This window comes from Natrix helvetica, assembly GCF_964273705.1.
Source record: "Natrix helvetica genome assembly, chromosome: 2".
Taxonomy (NCBI): Eukaryota; Metazoa; Chordata; class Lepidosauria; order Squamata; family Natricidae; genus Natrix; species Natrix helvetica.
In genome coordinates, this window is record NC_138552.1 from 289,032,598 (window position 1) to 289,050,941 (window position 18,344).

At 43.9% G+C, this 18,344-nt stretch overlaps 1 protein-coding gene across 3 annotated transcripts in view; it reads left to right on the forward strand.

Annotated features, from left to right (window-relative positions):
- The first annotated feature begins 584 nt into the window (after window positions 1-584).
- The window catches only part of DDX52 (DExD-box helicase 52), a 201,857-nt gene continuing 184,097 nt past the window's right edge, over window positions 585-18,344 (forward strand). The window contains exons 1-9 of one of the 3 annotated variants that reach the window (XM_081945426.1): window positions 585-689; window positions 5,697-5,928; window positions 8,067-8,206; window positions 8,419-8,604; window positions 9,497-9,640; window positions 11,108-11,219; window positions 11,305-11,377; window positions 12,337-12,540; window positions 14,305-14,395. In XM_081945426.1, the coding sequence (XP_081801552.1) occupies window positions 666-689; window positions 5,697-5,928; window positions 8,067-8,206; window positions 8,419-8,604; window positions 9,497-9,640; window positions 11,108-11,219; window positions 11,305-11,377; window positions 12,337-12,540; window positions 14,305-14,395 (1,206 nt within the window). In that variant the 5' untranslated portion in view covers window positions 585-665. Of the gene's footprint in view, window positions 690-3,720; window positions 3,905-5,696; window positions 5,929-8,066; window positions 8,207-8,418; window positions 8,605-9,496; window positions 9,641-11,107; window positions 11,220-11,304; window positions 11,378-12,336; window positions 12,541-14,304; window positions 14,396-18,344 lie in introns of those variants that run through there. The other 2 variants (XM_081945425.1, XM_081945424.1) reach the window with 2 other exon arrangements.

The following is an 18,344-nucleotide window of genomic DNA, read 5'->3' on the forward strand; positions in this document are numbered from 1 at the left end:
GATTGCATGGTTGGGTCACCATCCTGACTTTTTAAAACTCCTGTGGACTCTTCTGGCTCTCATCTGTATATTGTTGTTATTCAGCTGCCATGAGCTGCGTCACAAAACAATGATTAAAATTCAGCTAGCCAAGTCCATTCATGGTTACATAGAAATGCAAACTCCATGCATTCTTTCCCCACCCCTAATCTGTTTAATCGTGGCTTAGTATGTTAGCTGCTTTCTGACCACTGTACCTTTTCAGGAAATGTAATTAAATAGGTGTTGATTGCTTGGATGGGAAGATTTATCACTGCTATCTTTCCTCCTTACCGTGACTCCTTTTAATAACAAGCCACTGGGTGAAAAAATCACATTGCTGCTTCCCTCCCTTTCTGTCTGTGTTTCCCCCCCCCTCCCGAATGAATGGCTGCCTTTTGCTGCCAACCTTTTGACTCTGGGAAAGGAGAAAAAGCGACGTTTTGGGGCTTGGGTGGGTGGGCTTGGGCCAAGGCACCCCAAATCACTTTCGTTTTGGCTCTCTTTCTCTGAAATGGCAACAATTCTTCTCTTCTTCTTTTTATTTTCTTTATGCAGAAAACAAAGAACAGCCTCAACACAAGAGAGAAGTTTTCAAAAACTTCCCATCAGGCTTATTAACTAGGATCCCTTCTTCATTTAGACGGATGATGACTAATGGCCGTGGCAAGGTATGAGAAAGAAGGGGGGGAAGGGTGAAATTTGTGTAACAAAGATCCATAAATCAACTTGGAAACCCAGGGAGAATCCATCACTGGCCGGGAAAATACAGTCAGAGGGCTAAAGGAAGCACGGAGGACTCTTGAATTGTCTCTCAGCATCAGCTGGTTTTGGGGTTGGCCTTCTATTCACCCTTCAGGTTGATCAATTCCCATCTGTAAGAAAGGGAATCTGCATTTAACAGAACAGAATTGGAAGGGATCTTGGAGGTCTTCTAGTCCAACCCCTTGCTCAAGCAGGAAACCCTGTGCCATTTCATATACACCATTACAGCCCTTTATGGTTGTCCAATCTCTTCTTGAAAACCTCTAGTGTTGGAGCACCAACAACTTCTGGTGGCAAGTTGTTCCACTGGTTAATTGTTCTCACTGTTAGGAAATTTCTCTATAATTGTGGGTTGGATGGATCACTCCTTGGTAAGTTTCTATCCGTTACTTCTTGTCTTGCCCTCTGGTGCTTTGAAGAATAGGTCGGCCCCCTCTTCTTTGTGGCAGCCCTTCAAATATTGGAACACCCCTGGCATTGATGGAGTTGCCCCAGTGTGCATTTTAGGTGTGATTCAAGGAGCTGGTCATCCTTTCTAAAATCCTACATGGTGTAGGGCAGGTTATTTGAGGCACTTTTTTTTTTAAGAATGTTTACTTTTTAAAGACAAACTTGCACATACAAAACATAAAACATAAAAACAACGGAGTCAGGTAGAGCATTCCAGGCGTTGATCACTCTGTTGCTGAAGTCATATTTTTTGCAATCGAGTTTGGAGCGGTTTACCTTGAGTTTGTATCGATGTTTTCCTCGCCCGTGTATTATTGTGGTTGAAGCTGAAGAAGTCATTGACAGGCAAGACGTTGTAGCAGACAATTTTGTGTACTATGCTTAGTTCGGACCGTAGGCAGCGCAGTTCCAGATTGCCCAAGCCCAAAATTTCAAGCCTGGTGGCATAAGGGATTCTATTGTGAGTGGTATTTAACCACTGTCTTGCTTAGCAACATAAATTTTGGCCTCGGTTGTGGTCATAAGAGGAGAACTACCAGTAATAGAGTGAAGGTGGTTCCATAGGTAACTTAATCACATGCCAGAGATCTGGTAACTCTGACTGGTGGAGAGAGTCCTATATCCAAGGGGTTGAAGCATGAACAACAGTAGCCCAAGGCATACAGGCGATCTGGGGCTCATAACGCTGTACCATTCCCTGCCATGTCTAAGGCATCTCACGCCTGGGCTGAAAAGACATGAAGTCAGTATCACAGGGACCCTGCAGAAAAATGCACAATTGAAGCCTGGTTTCTTTTCACAGAGTCTGGAGAATAGTACATTTATATATAGTATACTTTATATGTAATATAAACAATGTTTTATAATGAATGTTATATATTTTCAATTACATTTGGAATAATGTTTTACGCAAATCCTGTTTATAACACGGAATGCATAGCTGCTAAATTACAACCCTCTGGTTTCTGATGCTTATTTATCAAACCATAATTCAATGTTTGCTCAGAAAATTGAAAGAGCATTTTGGTCATTAATACGTGCTGATGCATGTTATTAAAAGGGGCTGGAGAAAATCCTGCTTTTTTCAGCAGAGATAAGTTTGTTGTGTGCCTCAAGTGCCCCCTCCTGGTGCTCAGAGGACTAGTATCAATAAATGCCTGGCACTAGTACCAATAAAGGCCCTTGAAAGTAAGAGAAAACAATCCCCCAACTGTAAACCTGATTGTTCTGGATCCCATTTTAAAGTAGCAGATTTGGAAAAGCCAAATAAAAAAAACAGTCTATTGGAGTTGAGTGGGTAATGAATTCGAATAAAATATAAAATGTATATTAAAAAGGGGCAGTGCAACCTAGATGGAGTGGGATAGAAGGGCTTGTTTATTCTTTGTATTGTAGGAAGTTCTCACCCAGCCCTCTCCCAGAAAAATGAAATATCCTAGGAAATATTGAAAAGGCAGAATATTTCTCTGGATGTGAAAAGGAAGAAACGTGTTTTATAAAGAGAGAATAGCTCCCTGTAGCTTCCTGCCCCCACCCACTTTGTCAATGGGCCATTAAGGTGGCCAAGCCAGTCCCTTTACATAAGAAAGAGTTCTCCCCTTCAGCTCCAGGGGGATGGGATTAAGGCATGATAATATTGGCCCTTTACCCAACTCCCCACATGACATCTGAGAACCAAACCTGGATTCAAAACGCAGCCTAGAGAGTTGCCCCTGCATGGCCCCATGGGAGTCTGACAACCCATCAAAATACAAACTCAAGATCAAAGGCCAGAGAGGGCATAAAACCAGGGACTCAGCATCTCAATCCTTCCTTCTCTTCTTCTCCACCAACATTGAAACATGTGATCACCTTTTCTGTTCTGGAGCTCAAGCCATGTGATCCTGTCCACCATTAAAGCCATCTTTCCAAGCAGCCTCCATGTCTCCAGTGTCTTTTTCCCTACTTGGAGCCGAACCCAGAAGGACATTTCTTCCAACAGTATATCTGCTTTCAAGGAGTTAGAAGTTTAAAAAAAAACATTTTCTTAAGATGTTAGGAACATAGGAGTAAGCTCCACTAAATTCAACTGAGACTTTATCTAATGCGGCCTGACTCTCTATCCCTATATTGCATACCAGTGTTTCTCACAACAATAACACAGCAATTGTGTTGTTCAAAATAACACAGCAATTTTAAAATATATGGACTTTTAACTCCTAGAATTCCCTAGCCAGCTTATGGCTGGCTAGGGAATTCTGGTAGTTGAAGTCCACACATTTTAAGGATGCTGAGCTTGAGAAACACTGCTTTATTATACTTTCTTATTGGAAATAAACCCCATTAAATTCCATTCGTAAGTGCGTGTCTGCATAGGATTACAGGGCAAAATATTCCTTTAAGGCCTTAGAATGACAACCGGAAGTCTTTAACCGCTCTTGATTATCTCTACGGCCTAAGAAGGACGGAAGGGTGACTCTCTCCCCCATCGTCTCTATGGCTCTTTTCGCGTCGCATCCTCTTCCCATTGGTCCTGCCAGTTGCCGGTTGCCGGGCAACACGAGTGCGGCCGCGCGGTGCAGGCCGGGAGAGAGAGGCGAGCGGCATGGATGCCCACGAGCTCTTCCGGAAACTGGGCGCTGGAGCCAAATTCGACGTGAGGCGCTTCAGGCGGGACGCGGAGCGTTTCGGGGTGAGGAGCGGAGGCCGCGTCCTCGTCGCTGGGCGGACGTCCACGGCTGGGCGAGGGACGCTGTGGGGGATGGCAAAACCGTGGGAAATTCTCCCTCCATTGATTGGAGTTGAGTCCGAAATGAATGGACGGCAGCCGCTCAGAAAGCGTTTTGTCGCTATGATCATTATTTGAAAACTCTCTTATTCTAAGAGAAAGTTTTTGTATCTCTAACTCTGTGTGTGTGTGTGTGTAGTAGTAGTAGTAGTAGTAGTAGTAGTAGTAGTAGTAATAGTGCACTGTGCAGCCTTTATTGTGCAGCCTTTATTGTCATTGTGCAGCCTTTATTGTCATTGTGCAAAATACATGCAACGAAATTGGTTTTAGCCTCACTGGTGCAATCACATGACAACAAATACATAAATAGTATAAAGAATAATCCCAATGCAAGTAATTAGGGGAAAAGAAAAAAGAAGAAAAACTAGTCACACGTTTCCGTGTGTACGTGGTGATTGTGGCAGTGTTTTAAGAGTCTGACAGCCCAAGGATAGAAATTATTTCTAAACCTATTTGTTCGGCTGGCTATGCTTCCATGTCTTCTGCCTGATGGTAGAAGTGCGAAGAGACACTGACCATGTATATATGTGTATATGTAGGTATGTATGTGTGTGTGTGTGTGTATTTGTATGTGTGTGTATGTATGTATTTGTATGTATGTGTGTGTGTGTACACACACACATTACATATACATATATACATACATGCTGGTTTTGTTGTATTTGGGTCTTTTCCCGTGTAATCTTACACGGGAAAAGACCCGAATACAAGAAAACCAGCATACCTACACCCATGAAAATCTACGAAAACAAATATACATACATATATCTATATAATAATAATAATTCTTTATTGTCCGTGCACATGTACAATGAGATTGGTTGAGCTCCCTCATTGCACCTCCTCCCTGACATAATACAACTCACAGTGAAGACAAAAAAGAAAAAAATTCCCTAACCCAATAAATCATATTAACAAACACCCAATCCCATTACACCAGTGTGAACATCCATTTATCTATCTATCTTTCTTTCTTTCTTTCTTTCTTTCTTTCTTTCTTTCTTTCTTTCTATCTTTCTTTTTTTTTTCTAAAATATTTCCAACACCCCAATTGAGGGAAGTCCCCATCCTAGAAGAATGAAATATTTTCAGAAATATTAAAAAGACAGAATGTTATATTTCCCTAAATGAGAAATAGAGAAACATGCTCTTAAAAGACAGAAAGCAGACTCAACCTCCCTCCTTCCCCTCAAAGAAACTGAGGAGGCCACCTTTTAAAAATGCAGATTTGTTAATCTGTTCAAGACAGGATTAACAACTCCAAGGAAGCCAGCAATTTAGGATTAATTATATTTGTTAAACAAGATTAAAAATCCAAGGAAGACAGCACTTTAGATCTATTGCCAGCCTTCATGAGACAAACTAATTAAAATCAAATAACAAAATACACAAAACAAGCCTCTAAATTACAAAATGTTGTAGAACAAACTATAAAAATGCGAGTGCAAGTTTAAATATGGTGAAAGAAGCCAGCTAGAGCAAGCAGACACATGCAAATGCAAAATATCTCTGTAGAGGGGATAAAGTAGGACAGTGCTAATTGATCAAAAATTGCTACTAATTTTTGTTTTGCTTTGCCTATAGTTGTTATTGGCTCTTAGTTCTCTCTGGGAATATAGCAGCCAAATAGAAACTACAATTAAGTGTTTCTGTTAGCTTTACATTGAAGAAAGTGTGTGGCTCTATTTAATTTCAGGTACTAAGAACTAAAGAAGAAACAACCAAAACATCAGAGATTCTTGGATCTCTTGATTTTTTGGGAAAGAAAAGAAAAGAAAATGAACTTCACGAAGCTCAAACCAAAACATTGGAACTGTCTAATTTGCCCCTTGAAGAGGTAGCACCACCACAGAAAACACAGGCTGCAAAGAAGAGAAAAGGAGATGGACAAAGTACTAAAGAGAGGGGGGAAAAGAAAAAAGGCCAAGGTAATGAAAGGCTGGCTACCCATTAGCTTCAAAAAATACGGAATTATTTTTGGTTTTCGTTCAGTTGCACGAAAGTTGTAGTTGCCCATGGAGATTCTCAGTCATCCAGGTCATGGTTGTCCCAAATGGGCTTTTTCAAGAGGCATCTGGACTTCCTTTGTTTTTCTTTGAAGACGTTTTGCTTCTTCAGCTCTGAAGATTCACTTACTAAAGAAGCATCTTAGATGAGAAGCTAAACGTCTTCAAAGAAAAACAAGGAAGTCCAGTTGCTTCTTGAAAAAACACTTTTGGGAATGTTGTAGTTGTTTCTTGGTATCTTGATACTTTCCACTTTGTTTATTACAGTTTTGACGTATGTGGCTTAGAATTTAGCGATTAGAGTTCTGTTTTATATAAATGTATATGTAAAACTTAACCAGAATATATAGATTACACTTATTCATAGAACCATCACCTAGACCCGGGATGGTAAACTTATGGCATGCAAGGCGTTGCCCTGTCAGCTGGCCAACACACATGCACGCTCTGGCCAGCTGAGTTCTTTTTAAAGCCATTTTTTGCCCTCCCCAGGCTCCAGAGGCTTTATAGGACCCTGGGGAGGGCAAATAGAGCCCCCCCAGCCTCCCCAGAGGCCTTCCGGAGGCTTCAGGAGCTTACCTGAAGCCTCCAGAGCGCAAAGAAACAGCCCTATGGGCAAACCGGAAGTTTGGGAACGGACTTCCGGGTTACTCGTAGGGTCGGTTTAAGCCCTCCAGAGGCTTCAGGGACCTTTTAATCCTCTGGAGGCTTCAGGGAAGCCTGAAGGTCCCTGAAGCCTCTGGAGGGCTTAAACTAATCCTACGAGCAAACCGTAAGTGACTTCCGGTTTGCTCGTAGGGTCATTTTTTGCTCTCAGGAGGCTACCTGGAAGGTCCCTGAAGCTTCCGGAGGGCCTCCGGGGAGGGCAGGGGAGGCTGTTTTCACCCTTCCGAGGCGCCTATAAAGCCTCTGGAGTCTGGGGAGGGCGAAAAAAGCATGCAAAAAATGGGCAGTGCCTCTCATGCGCGCATGCACTCTGGGGGTGACCCCCCCCTGCGCTTCCCCCCCTTATGGCATGCGAGCCAAAAAAGATTTGCCATCTCTGACCTAGACCATCCCAACACTGGCCTTACACATGCATACCCATATCCATTTGATATATGGCATGCCAAATACTTAGGAGGCGAGGACTTGGCATCAAAAGGAAACAACAGCCAACAACTTAATAGCCAGCCATCAACACCTCAATCAACATCTAAAAAGCCACACACAACAGATTAAGAACACACAAAGAATAGCCCAGAACACACACACTGCTAGAGAGAAGTTCTCTGAGGATGGGCTCCAGCACGAGAGCAAAAAGTACAGTAAACCTCTGGTCCTGGTGATCGACTCAGATTGGATCCTATAAAATGTACAACGTGTATAAAATGAAATTCAATTCCCATTACATTTGAAGCAACGTGTGTTGTGGTGCAATGTACCGTATTTTTCGGACTGTAAGATACATATTAACTTCAGAGGAGGGGGGGAAAAAACTGCCACCGCGGCCCGTTCACCGCCACCACCCATTGGCCACAGCCCATTCACTTTTACCCCGCCTCTTCAATGCCGCCGCCAATTCGCCAAGGCCCGTTTACCGTGGCCCGTTCACCGCTGCTGCAGCCCATTTCCTGCAGCCCACTCTCTGCCAGAACAGCTAATTGGCAGCCATCAACCCCATTCTCCCCCGTTGAAATATTCACTCTATAAGATACACAGACATTTCCACCCACTTTCAGGGCCGGGGGACGAAGTGCGCCTTATAGTCCGAAAAATTCTGTGCTTAAAGAAGACCAGGTTGCAAAGTCTGATATAAAATATCTCAAATCATGGCCATTGCAACAGATTACTTTTATTCTTATTAGAGGTTTAGCTCAGTGGGTCTCAACCTTTTTTTTTCATCCCCGACCCCCCTTTAAATTCCTTTTGTGGCTATGGCCCCTCCAAGACTTAAGATTTAAATCAACATTTCTGCAAGCCTTCACGGAGCCCCCGTGACAACATCGTGCCCCCCCCCCAGTAGTCCGCAGACCATAGGTTGAAAAGCACTCGTTTGATGATGTTCTTGTAACTTTCAGAAGCAGTTGCTGTAATTCCTGGTACTGAAAACGATGGTATATTATGGATGTCCACTCTGGAGGCAAAACTGGACATTCCAAGAAGCAAGGGTAAAAAGGGACCGAAATCACAGAAATTAAAACAAGTTAGACAAGAAAAGGTGAGTTGCTTCTCTTTTGGCATGTTCTCTAAAAGTAAATGATCAGTGAACGAGGATAAGACGAATGCTATTTTTTCAAAAATAATATATTTTTTCAAGATAATAATAAGGCGCTCGGTTGAAACGGAGATGGTGTTTTCATCTAAGTTATTGATATTTAATATGAAAGTTACATTTAAATAAAATTTAATCTTTCTCTTGCCTTTTCCCAGATAAATCATTTTAGAAATATGCATAAAATCTACATTCAAGGCACGGATCTCCCAGACCCAGTCACTTCCTTTGAAGAACTTGGGAGAGAATATAAAATCCACTCTAAGATTATGCAGAATGTTGACGCTGCTGGATTCCAGATTCCCACACCAATTCAGATGCAAGCTATTCCCGTCATGCTTCACGTGTGTTCCCCCTCAAATTCCCTCTGAGAGAAAATGGGGATACTGTGGCCATGATATCTTTTAGGCCCACGATGGCAAACCTATGGCACACGTACCACAGGTGGCATGTAGCGCTCAATCTATGGGCACGCGAGCCGTGGCCCCAGTTCAGCGCCTCCCGCTAGACTGCTGGTTGTAGGGTCTCTGTCATGCGTGTGTGTGTTCAGGGTGCATGCAGGGGGGCGGGCACTTGCACGGGGCGCAGGGCCTGGGAGGGTGGGGGAACCGGGGCCTATGAGGAGAGGCTGTGCACACATGCAGGGGGAGCACGGGGGGGGGGGCAAGGGGACGCGCATGCATGTGAGGGAAGCATGTGCAGGGGGATTTCAGCAACAGAGTGGTCAAAGCCTGGAATGCACTACCTGACTCTGTTGTTACATCCTCAAACTCCAGTAACTTTAACCCTAAACTGTCTAATGTGGACCTCACCCCTTTCCTAAGAGGCCTGTAGGGGGCATGCGTAAGTGCGCTAGCGTGCCTAACATCCCTGTCCTACTGTCCCCATTTATTCGTGCCCATTTCCTGCGTTTATACTTATAACTGTTATCTTGTACATATTTGACAAACTAAGTAAAGAAAATAAAGTCAGGAGTGCAGTAGCTGCCTATGAGCAAACGTAACTAATAATAAAGATCTCACTGTTGCCTTTCTAGTGGGAGGATTGATGGGGGGGGGGCTATCACACAGGACTGATGTCAGATTGATTGGCTTAATTATGCCCTCGAGATATTAGAAATGCCAGCCCGTAGCTGGCATTCACCCGCCTGCTATGGCCCCTCCTTTGCCCCTTTTTGAGCACCGTTTATATACTCTGCGTTCAGCTGAGCCTTGTTGCTTTCCTTTTGCATCCCAGGGTCGTGAGCTCCTGGCTTGTGCCCCCACTGGCTCAGGGAAGACGTTAGCGTTCAGCGTTCCCATTTTAACCCACCTGAAGCAGCCCATGAATAAAGGTTTCAGAGCTCTTGTGCTCTCGCCCACGCGGGAACTTGCCAGTCAGGTAAGGTGACTTTTCATCTTCTAAATTTGGCTTAAAGATACATTCAAATGGGATGGGGGGGGAAAATGAAACTGATTTTGGGTTTTATTAGATTGATTTCTTGTTTTAGGAATGGCTAGTTTAAACTATTATGTAAAAGTAAAAAGAGGTTTGATGCAGTGGTGAAATTCAAAATTTTTCCCTACCGGTTCTGTGGGCGTGCCTTGAAGTGTGTGTGTCTTGGGACTGAGTGGGGGTGGCCAACTTAACATTGCCCACACCCACTCAGTCACATGAACCCCCCCAAGCCACGCCCACAGAACCTGGTAGGGGGGAAAATTGAATTTCTATTCTATTTTCTGCCCAGGCCTGCCCTAATCTATCAAAGGCCTCCCGCTCTCCCTTCGCCACATGATGCATCCTTACCTTCTTCCCGCAGTTGGCTCCCCACCAGCCCGCATCTCACCCCCTCTTGTCCCAAGATGCTTGCAGCTGCCTCCTCTTTTTTTCAGTGCACCTGGAGGTGCTTCTTGCGCCAAAAAATGCAGCGGCTGCAAGCTTCTTGCAGCAAAAATTACCGGAGCCGCTCTGCTTCTTGAACCCGCCATCGCCCTGTTCCATGCGCTGGCCACGCACATGCACACCGTTGTCTGCTGCTGCTGCTCTGGAGGGACTTGCCCGGGCATTAAGTTAATCACGTGGTTGCTAAGCAAATCCAGCATATCCAATGTTTTTTTAGGTTTTCTGCCAGAAAGCAGCAGGAAAATAAAATAAAATAAAATAAATAAATCGCAAATTACAGTCATGTAACTGCATCCCACTGCAACTAGTTGTAAATGTGAGCCGGTTGCCAAGTGCCTGAAATGTGAACATGTGACCTTAGGGGGGAGGCAGCAGTCATAACCTTTAGTACAGGTTGTAAGTAGCTTTTTAAAAATTCCATTGTTACTTAAAACAACCAATCATTAAGCAAGGACTACGAGTACCTCCTTAGTGACTATTCTCCAGATAATAGCAATAAATTTATATACTGCTTCACAGTGCTGTTGCAGCCTTCTCTAAGCAGCTTACAGAGTCAGCCTATTGCCCTCAACAATCAGGATCCTCATTTCACCCACCTTGGAAGGATGGAAGGCTGAGTCAACCTTGAGGCAGGTGAGATTCGAACTGCCAAATTGCAGTCAGCCGGCAAGCAGCAGAAGTAGCCTGCAGTACTGCACTCTAACCACTGCGCCACCGGGGGTCAGTGGTTAGACTGCAGCAAATAAACGTAGCAAATCAAGTTGAAAATTATTTAAATAATCTTTAGTCAATATCCCAGTGAACAGCAAAAGGCTTTCACTTCCCGCTATTCCACGCTGATGGTACCCCTTGTGTATTTATTTTCTGTGCTTTGTTTTTCTACTTCTGAATTTAATGGTGACTCTTCGGATATTTAAATATGTATTTCAGCTGTATAAATACGGGCCTGTTTCGTCCCCCTTTTAGACTCACAGAGAGCTACTTAAGTTGTCCGAGGGTATCGGCTTCAGGATACATTTGATTCACAAAGCTGCTGAAACAGCGAAGAAGTTTGGGCCGAAGTCCTCTCAGAAATTTGGTAAGGCAGAAATAAACAGGGATCCATATTCAACTCCCATCTATTTGCTTCTCCTAGCTCTTCTTAACTGTTGCTTTTTCTACAGATATTTTGGTGACTACTCCAAACCGACTTATCTATCTGTTGAAACAAGACCCCCCAGCCATAGATCTGACCAGGTAAAAAGGAATAGGAAACCCCCCTCCTTTTAAAAAAAAAAAAATGTACTCCTGTCTTTGCTAACCCCGTGTTTCCCCAAAAATAAGACCAGGTCTCACTTTCTTTGGGGACACAAAAGGGCTTATTTTTGAGAGGGGGTTCTTGTTTTTCCCCCTGTACGGGAAGGCCCACTTCTGCTTGCTTGTGGCGGGGCAGGAGGCCGCGCAGCACACCAGTGCCAACACTGCAAGCAGAAGAAGTGGGCCTGTGGCATGTGGGCTCCTGCTGCCGATGGCTGCTGGTGCTACTGCTGCGAGGCAGGTATCGGGCCGTGGATGGCCTGGCTGCGGGGGGGGAGGGGCTGAAATAAGCCGATGCGAGGTGCATGGGGCAGCTCAACCACCACACTGCCTCGCCTCATGGGCCCCAGCACCATGAGCAACCAGATGGAATGGGAGGTTGCCCAGGATCTTAAATAGGGCTTATTTTTGGGGTAGGGCTTATAGGTGCATGTGTTAAAAAAACCCATGCTAGGGCTTATTTCTGGAGAGATCTTATTTTCAGGGAAACAGGGTCGTATCTGCTAAAAGGTGGACCTGCAGGTACTGTTTGTAGATTTAATTTTGCCTAAAGATGTTGATCCAAATAAATCCTATGCCAGTTAAAGTTTATAATGTACGCATAACATAAAAGTCCATAAAGGTTGCATGATTTTGCTAGCCGGTGGCAGGGAAGCTCAACAAGTTATGATCTTTCAGGGTGGTTATGAAGAAACATGTAGGAGAAAGAGTGTTTATCACAGAGGAACGTATAAGAAGAGTCGACTATATATAAGCAAATAATTAAACATCTATACCCTTTCTGATATTTGCTCACCAGCCTCAATAAGGCCATCTGGAATGTGGCAGTGAGCAGTGATCTGATGTTACTATGCAAAACATGTATCACCACCTAATTGCAGCCTTATCTTCTGCCCTAGAGTTGAATGGCTGGTAGTCGATGAGTCAGACAAATTGTTTGAAGATGGGAAGACAGGATTCCGAGACCAGCTGGCAACCATCTTCTTGGCGTGTTCCTCCCACGTTGTCAAGAGAGCCATGTTCAGTGCAACATTTGCACATGATGTAGAACAGTGGTGTAAACTCAACCTTGACAATATCATATCTGTATCCATCGGAGCAAGGTGAGTGTTGGGATTAAAGGTTGCCTCCCCCTGATTCATTCTCCTTGCCTGGTCTCTCCCAGAAGGGAAGTCACTTGCCCATTCACTTCCTGTTCTAGAATCAAATTCTTCCCATGGAGTTCCATTGCTCCCCTTCCTTTTCTGGGCACTTTCCATTGCCGTTCCTTGTCCTGCTGAAGAGACGAGCAGTTTTTGAGTTAAGCTGAAGAGGCTGCTTGGCTTTTTGATGTACAAAGTTCTTTGGACTCAAATTTCATTTATTAAGAGTGTTGTCTAGACTGCCATTCTTCCTCCTGTCTCCCAAGGTAATTCCCACATACAGAAGGGGAGCAAGATTGTTCTAAGTGGTGGCTGCTGCTGAGCTGCGTCATCTTCTCTGAACTCTGCTCACTAAACTCTTTTTATTTTGTGAAGTCTTTGGTGTTCTCCTTAATCTCACAACACTTGGACAGACTCAACCATACTTTCAACTAGGAAACCAGGCATCCTAGACCAGGCTAAATCCAAAAATGCTAGAGAATTGCTGGAAGCCTGGCATTCAGACAAATTAACCATCAATAGACACATTGAGATAAAGTGTGTTTTCATGCCATTCAAAAAAGACAATAAACTAGGAAGAAAATAAAAGACCAAATTAGTCATTTTCATTTTGATAGTTGCTCAGCATGAAATCGACCACAATTGAGCCCAAAATATTTTGCACATCCTTTCTAGCAACCAGCACCCAGATAAGCGGGGGTTGACACCAGACAAATTATCAAGCAGAAAATATTATGAATGTATTACAATGGAAAAAATAGAGCTCCCCTAACACTGGTAGGCCAAGCTCGTGTATATAAACGGTGCAAATCCCGCATTCACTGACATTGATGATGCGTGTTATCTAATTGGTAAGGAAACACCTGCAGCCAAGCTCGGAGACCACCAGGAGCTCCATATTTCAATCCTGAGCTACGTATATTCACTTCTCTTTATTTTGTGGATTGTAATTTCCAGGTAGAACAAAGCAGCAGGTTGCAATATACAGTGTTCCTTTCCCAATGTAAAATAGGCTGTGCTTTCAAGGATTTGGCATCTGTAAAATGTAACTAACAGCCATTCTGTTGAGAACAGGGGAAGGTAAGACCCCACCACCACCACCCAAAAAATATGATTCCGTATGCGTTGTTTCTATGTCACTGGTGTCAAACTCGATCATGTCATGTGACATATCACCATGTGGTTTTTTTTCTTTATGGAGCCGGGGTGGGGGTGGCCTGTGTGTGATGCATCTGGCCCCCGGGCTGCCAGTTTGACACCCCTGTTCTATGTTATCAGCTGAAAGAAAAACATTACCCAACTATGATCATTTTTTAGTTGGGGAAGAGGAGGAATAGGAAAACATTTTGATGAAAATCTATGGAGATTCTCAATCATCCAAGTCACGGTTGTCCCAAAGGTGCTTTTCCAAAAGGGAACTGGACTTTCTTGGGGTTTTTTCCTTGAAAAGGTTTTGCTTCTCATCCAAGAAGCTGCTTCAGTTCAGAACGGAAGGATCTTTTTGAATGAGAAGCGAAACATTTTCAAGGAAAAAGCCAAGAAAAGCCCAGTTGCCTTTTGGAAAAGCGCCTTTGGGATATTTTGATGAAAGATGTTTTCTAAACCCCTTGTAATATTTCTTGAATGGCACAAGGCAAATACAGAAGGAGGTTCACCTTAAAAAAATGTCTATTACGCCTGAGCTGTCTTCAGAACTGACACAGGTCTTTGACTTTTTTGCTTCAGAAATGCTGCAGTCGAGACAGTGGATCAAGAGCTCTTATTTGTTGGATCAGAGACAGGAAAGCTGTTAGCTATGAGAGATCTTGTGAAAAAGGTAATTTGTTTTTCATGCTGAGTTTTCTGCGCTGAATCAACCTGATCTATATACTGTATATAAAAACAGCTGTGAGTGTGTATGTTCCAGCATAACTCTGGAACTCCCCAAGCAATTTCAACCAAACTTGGTACACAGATGACTCTCTGGAAACAAATACTATGGGGGTAAGACACCCCTAAAACTCTTTGGGGTGTATGTTCTGTTAAGATACAGTCTGTTGTGCCTTAAAATGGCTTCTATTGTACTGCCGTAAAATGCCTTCTACTATGCAGCACAGTGGAGTTGCCACAGTAATGGCTTCACAATACTCCACAAGGGGGCTCCCCCTGGTAAGGGGGGAATATCCAACATTAGAAATTACGTTTGGTCCGGACATTTCCCCCCTGTAAATAAATACCCAGGCCATGCCGGGTTCTCAGCTAGTGTGTTAATAAAGCAGAATAAATGAATAGAACACCTTGAGAGATGCAGATGTTTTAGAAGAGGAAGAAAGAAACTATTAGAGATATAGAACTCACTCGAAATGCCAAGTGAGAATATGCTTTCTTTAAGATGGAAGAAAGGAAGGAGAGAGAAAAGTGGAGGAAAAACCTAGATAGGCCTCAGATACATAACCAACATTTTCATATCAACAAGTCAAAGATTATTTGTCTCGTGATATAGCAGCCTATGAGCAAATATGAGCTTCATTGTTCTTTGTATCTAATCTTTCTTCTGCTGCTATGTGGTATCAGAATTAGAACATCCAGTTGAGTCTCTGAGATACTTCTCAAATCTGTGCTGGTTCTTGGAGATCACTGGGTAATGTTGGGCCACCCTCTTAAAGCTGAAAGACAAGAGGGAACACTGGAATTTATATTGTTTATTTATTAAACAAATTTATACGGTCACCCAACTTGCAGATGATTTTAAGTGGCTTACAATAAAAAATCCACAGACGTCCGGTTGTACTTCCGGCACTATTGGAGGCGAGGACAGCAAGTTCCGTGACCCCATTACGAGCTCTCCTTCTCAGAGGGCTCCGAAAGGAGCCATAGCCAGCATGTAGGGGTAGTGAAGTAAGGGGTGGCGCCTTGCAGGTCGAGGAGAGCTGCATCTCTCCTCCCTGACGTCCCTGAATCTCCCTCATCCGAACAGCAGCAGTCAACATGGCTGCCATGAAGTTGGGGACAGCCTAAATACCTAAGAGATTGCAGGAGCAAAGAGACGGTGAATGGTGTGTGAAGTGGGTGAGAGAATATTTTGTGTTGAAATTTGATCCCAAGGAAATCTAGGGGGAATATATATTTTGAACTGTGCGTTAAAGTGGTGAAGAAGCATTTTGAAAAATTACTAAACCGGAAGGAGGAGAATTCAAGAGAGAGGAATTTTTTTCTTTAAATATAATACTGCTTTCTTATTGGAATTACAATTCAAAATAATTAAAAATAGACTTGCCAACAATAAAAAATCCACAACATCAAAGCCCATAACCTCCTCTCCCCTCCCCTCTATGACAAAAGAAACTCAATCAAATCAACCATTTGATTGGTTCCATCTCTACTCCGGGTTCCCCAGGTCTGCTGACAAAACCATGTCTTTAGAGCCTTTTGGATAAGCAATAAAGTGTGGGCCAATCATATCTCTGGGGAATGTTTCATATAGAGAGGGCCTCTACAAAGAAGGCCCTTTTGAGGTCCCACCAGATGTACCGTATTTTTCAGAGTATAAGACACACCAAGGTTTTGAAGAGGCAAATTAAAATAAAAGTAGGTAGGTAGATAGTGGGATAAAGAGAGAACTAGAGTAGGTAGGTAGGGAGAGAGAGAGAGAGAGTAGTTAGGTAGGTAGGTAGATAAAGGAATAGAGAGAGAGAGAGAAATAGGGAGAGAGAAATACAGTAGGTAGGTAGGGAGAGAGAGAAAGAGAGAAATGCAGTAGATAGGAAGAGAGAATAGGTAGTTTGGTAGGTGGAGGGATAGAGAGAAATATATATAGAGAGAAATACAGTAGATAGGTAGGGAGAGAGAGTAGGTAGGTAGGTAGGTAGGGGGGGGAGAAATACAGTAGGTAGTTGGGAGAGAGAGAGAGTAGGTAGGTAGGTACGTAGGTAGATAGAGGGGGGAGAGAGATATACAGTAGGTAGTTAGGGAGAGAGAGAGTAGGTAGGTAGATAGAGGGAGAGAGAGAGAAATACAGTAGGGAGGGAGGGAGGGAGAGGGTAGGTAGGTAGATGTTTCCAGGTGTTTTTATCCATGTGCTGGAGAAGAAAATTGCTGACAATCTGCAGCACCTAAGACTTTGTTTCTGCTGACACAGCACTTGATCAATCTAATTCTCATCAATCACTCTAACTAAAGAGCTTTCCAAAAGAAGGGGAAAAAAGTTTTTGCACTCTGCAAACCTCCCCAAAACGGCCTGTTTTTTGCAAAAACGGGTCCTCCCCCCACCTCCGCCAAAGGCATGAATAGCCTTTGGGGGACTTGCAGAGTGCTCCTTGGGGGTGAGGGTGGGGCAAAAACGAGCAAAAAACAGCCCGTTTTTCACAAAAACGAGCCCGTTTTTGGTCAAGGAAACTGCATGCATAGCCTTATGGAGGCTTATAGAGTGCTCCTGGGGGCGGGGGGGCACAATTGAGCAACAAAATGGCCCTCTCCAGCCCCCAGGAGCTCTCTGAAAGCTTCCATAAGGCTATGCACGGCCATTTTGGTGAAGAGGCGGAGCTTCGGGAGGCAAAAAAAATGCTGTATTTGATGTACAAGACGCACCCTGCTTTTCAGCCTCTTTTTTGAGGGAAAAAGGTGCGTCTTATACTCCGAAAAATATGGTACTTCCCTAACAGATGGAACCCTCAACTTTCCCTGCCTTCCCATTCTGATCAGCTGGGCTAATGGAGAGTTGGTCCTTCAAACAGCCTTGGCCTCAAGTCAAGGAAAGCTGGTCTGGTCATCCTGAGAATGAAATAAATGTTCTTAGTAACTCAGTCTGTTGATACGGGTAGCCCTTGACTTGGTTGATACAGGTAGTCCTCCACCACAGCTGAGCCCACAATTTCTGTTGCTAAGTGAAACATTTGTTCCTTTGAGTTTTGCCCCACTTTATGACTTTTCCTTCCCCTAGCTGTTGAGCGAACCACTGCAGTGGTTACGTTAGTAACACGCTTGTTCAATGAATCTGGTTTCCTCATTTGAGTTTGCTTGCAAGAGGACTATAAAAGCTGATCACATGACCCTGGGGCACTGCAACCGTCATAAATATGAGTCATTTGCCAAACATCTGAACTTTGATTACATGAGCATGGGGATGCTGCAACGGACTTAAGTGTGAAAAACGGTCACAAGTCACTTTTTCAGTGCTGTTGTAACTTTGAATGGTCACTAAATGAACTGTTGTAAGTCAAGTACTACCTGTATACGTATACAGTATATTTTCTCTTCCTTTTCCTTCTTTAATTTTTCTCTCTCTTCTTCCCTCCTTCCTTCTCTACCTTCCCTCCCTCCCTTTGCCAGCCCACCCTCTCTCTTTTCTTCCCCTTCCTTTCTGCACCGGATTGGGGAAAGCTTTTGTCTGTTTTGACTGCCAATGTCTCTAACCAGGTTTAGGAACATTCATTTTTCTCAGGCAGATCCCAATCCCATGGGCCCAACTATTTTAAAACTCAGTTGGACTTATTTCAGAATACCCTGAATATGATAGGATTTGTTGTGGCCCTCCAGCAGCGAGCAGAGCTGGCAGCAGATTCGGACAGTGAGGAGGTTGGGGAGAAACATGGGCCTGTCCTGGTGTCTGGGGAAGGCTCTGATGAGGGCTCTGTGTCGGAGGCAGAGATGGAGCCAGGGCCCTCTGACAGTTATCAGCTGCCTTTGGAGTCGGACATCAGTGAGGCAGAAGAACAGCTGGATCCTGTTCCCAGTGTGCGCATGCACAGAGTTGCCAGACAAAGGGAACAGCTAAAGAACAGGCGTCG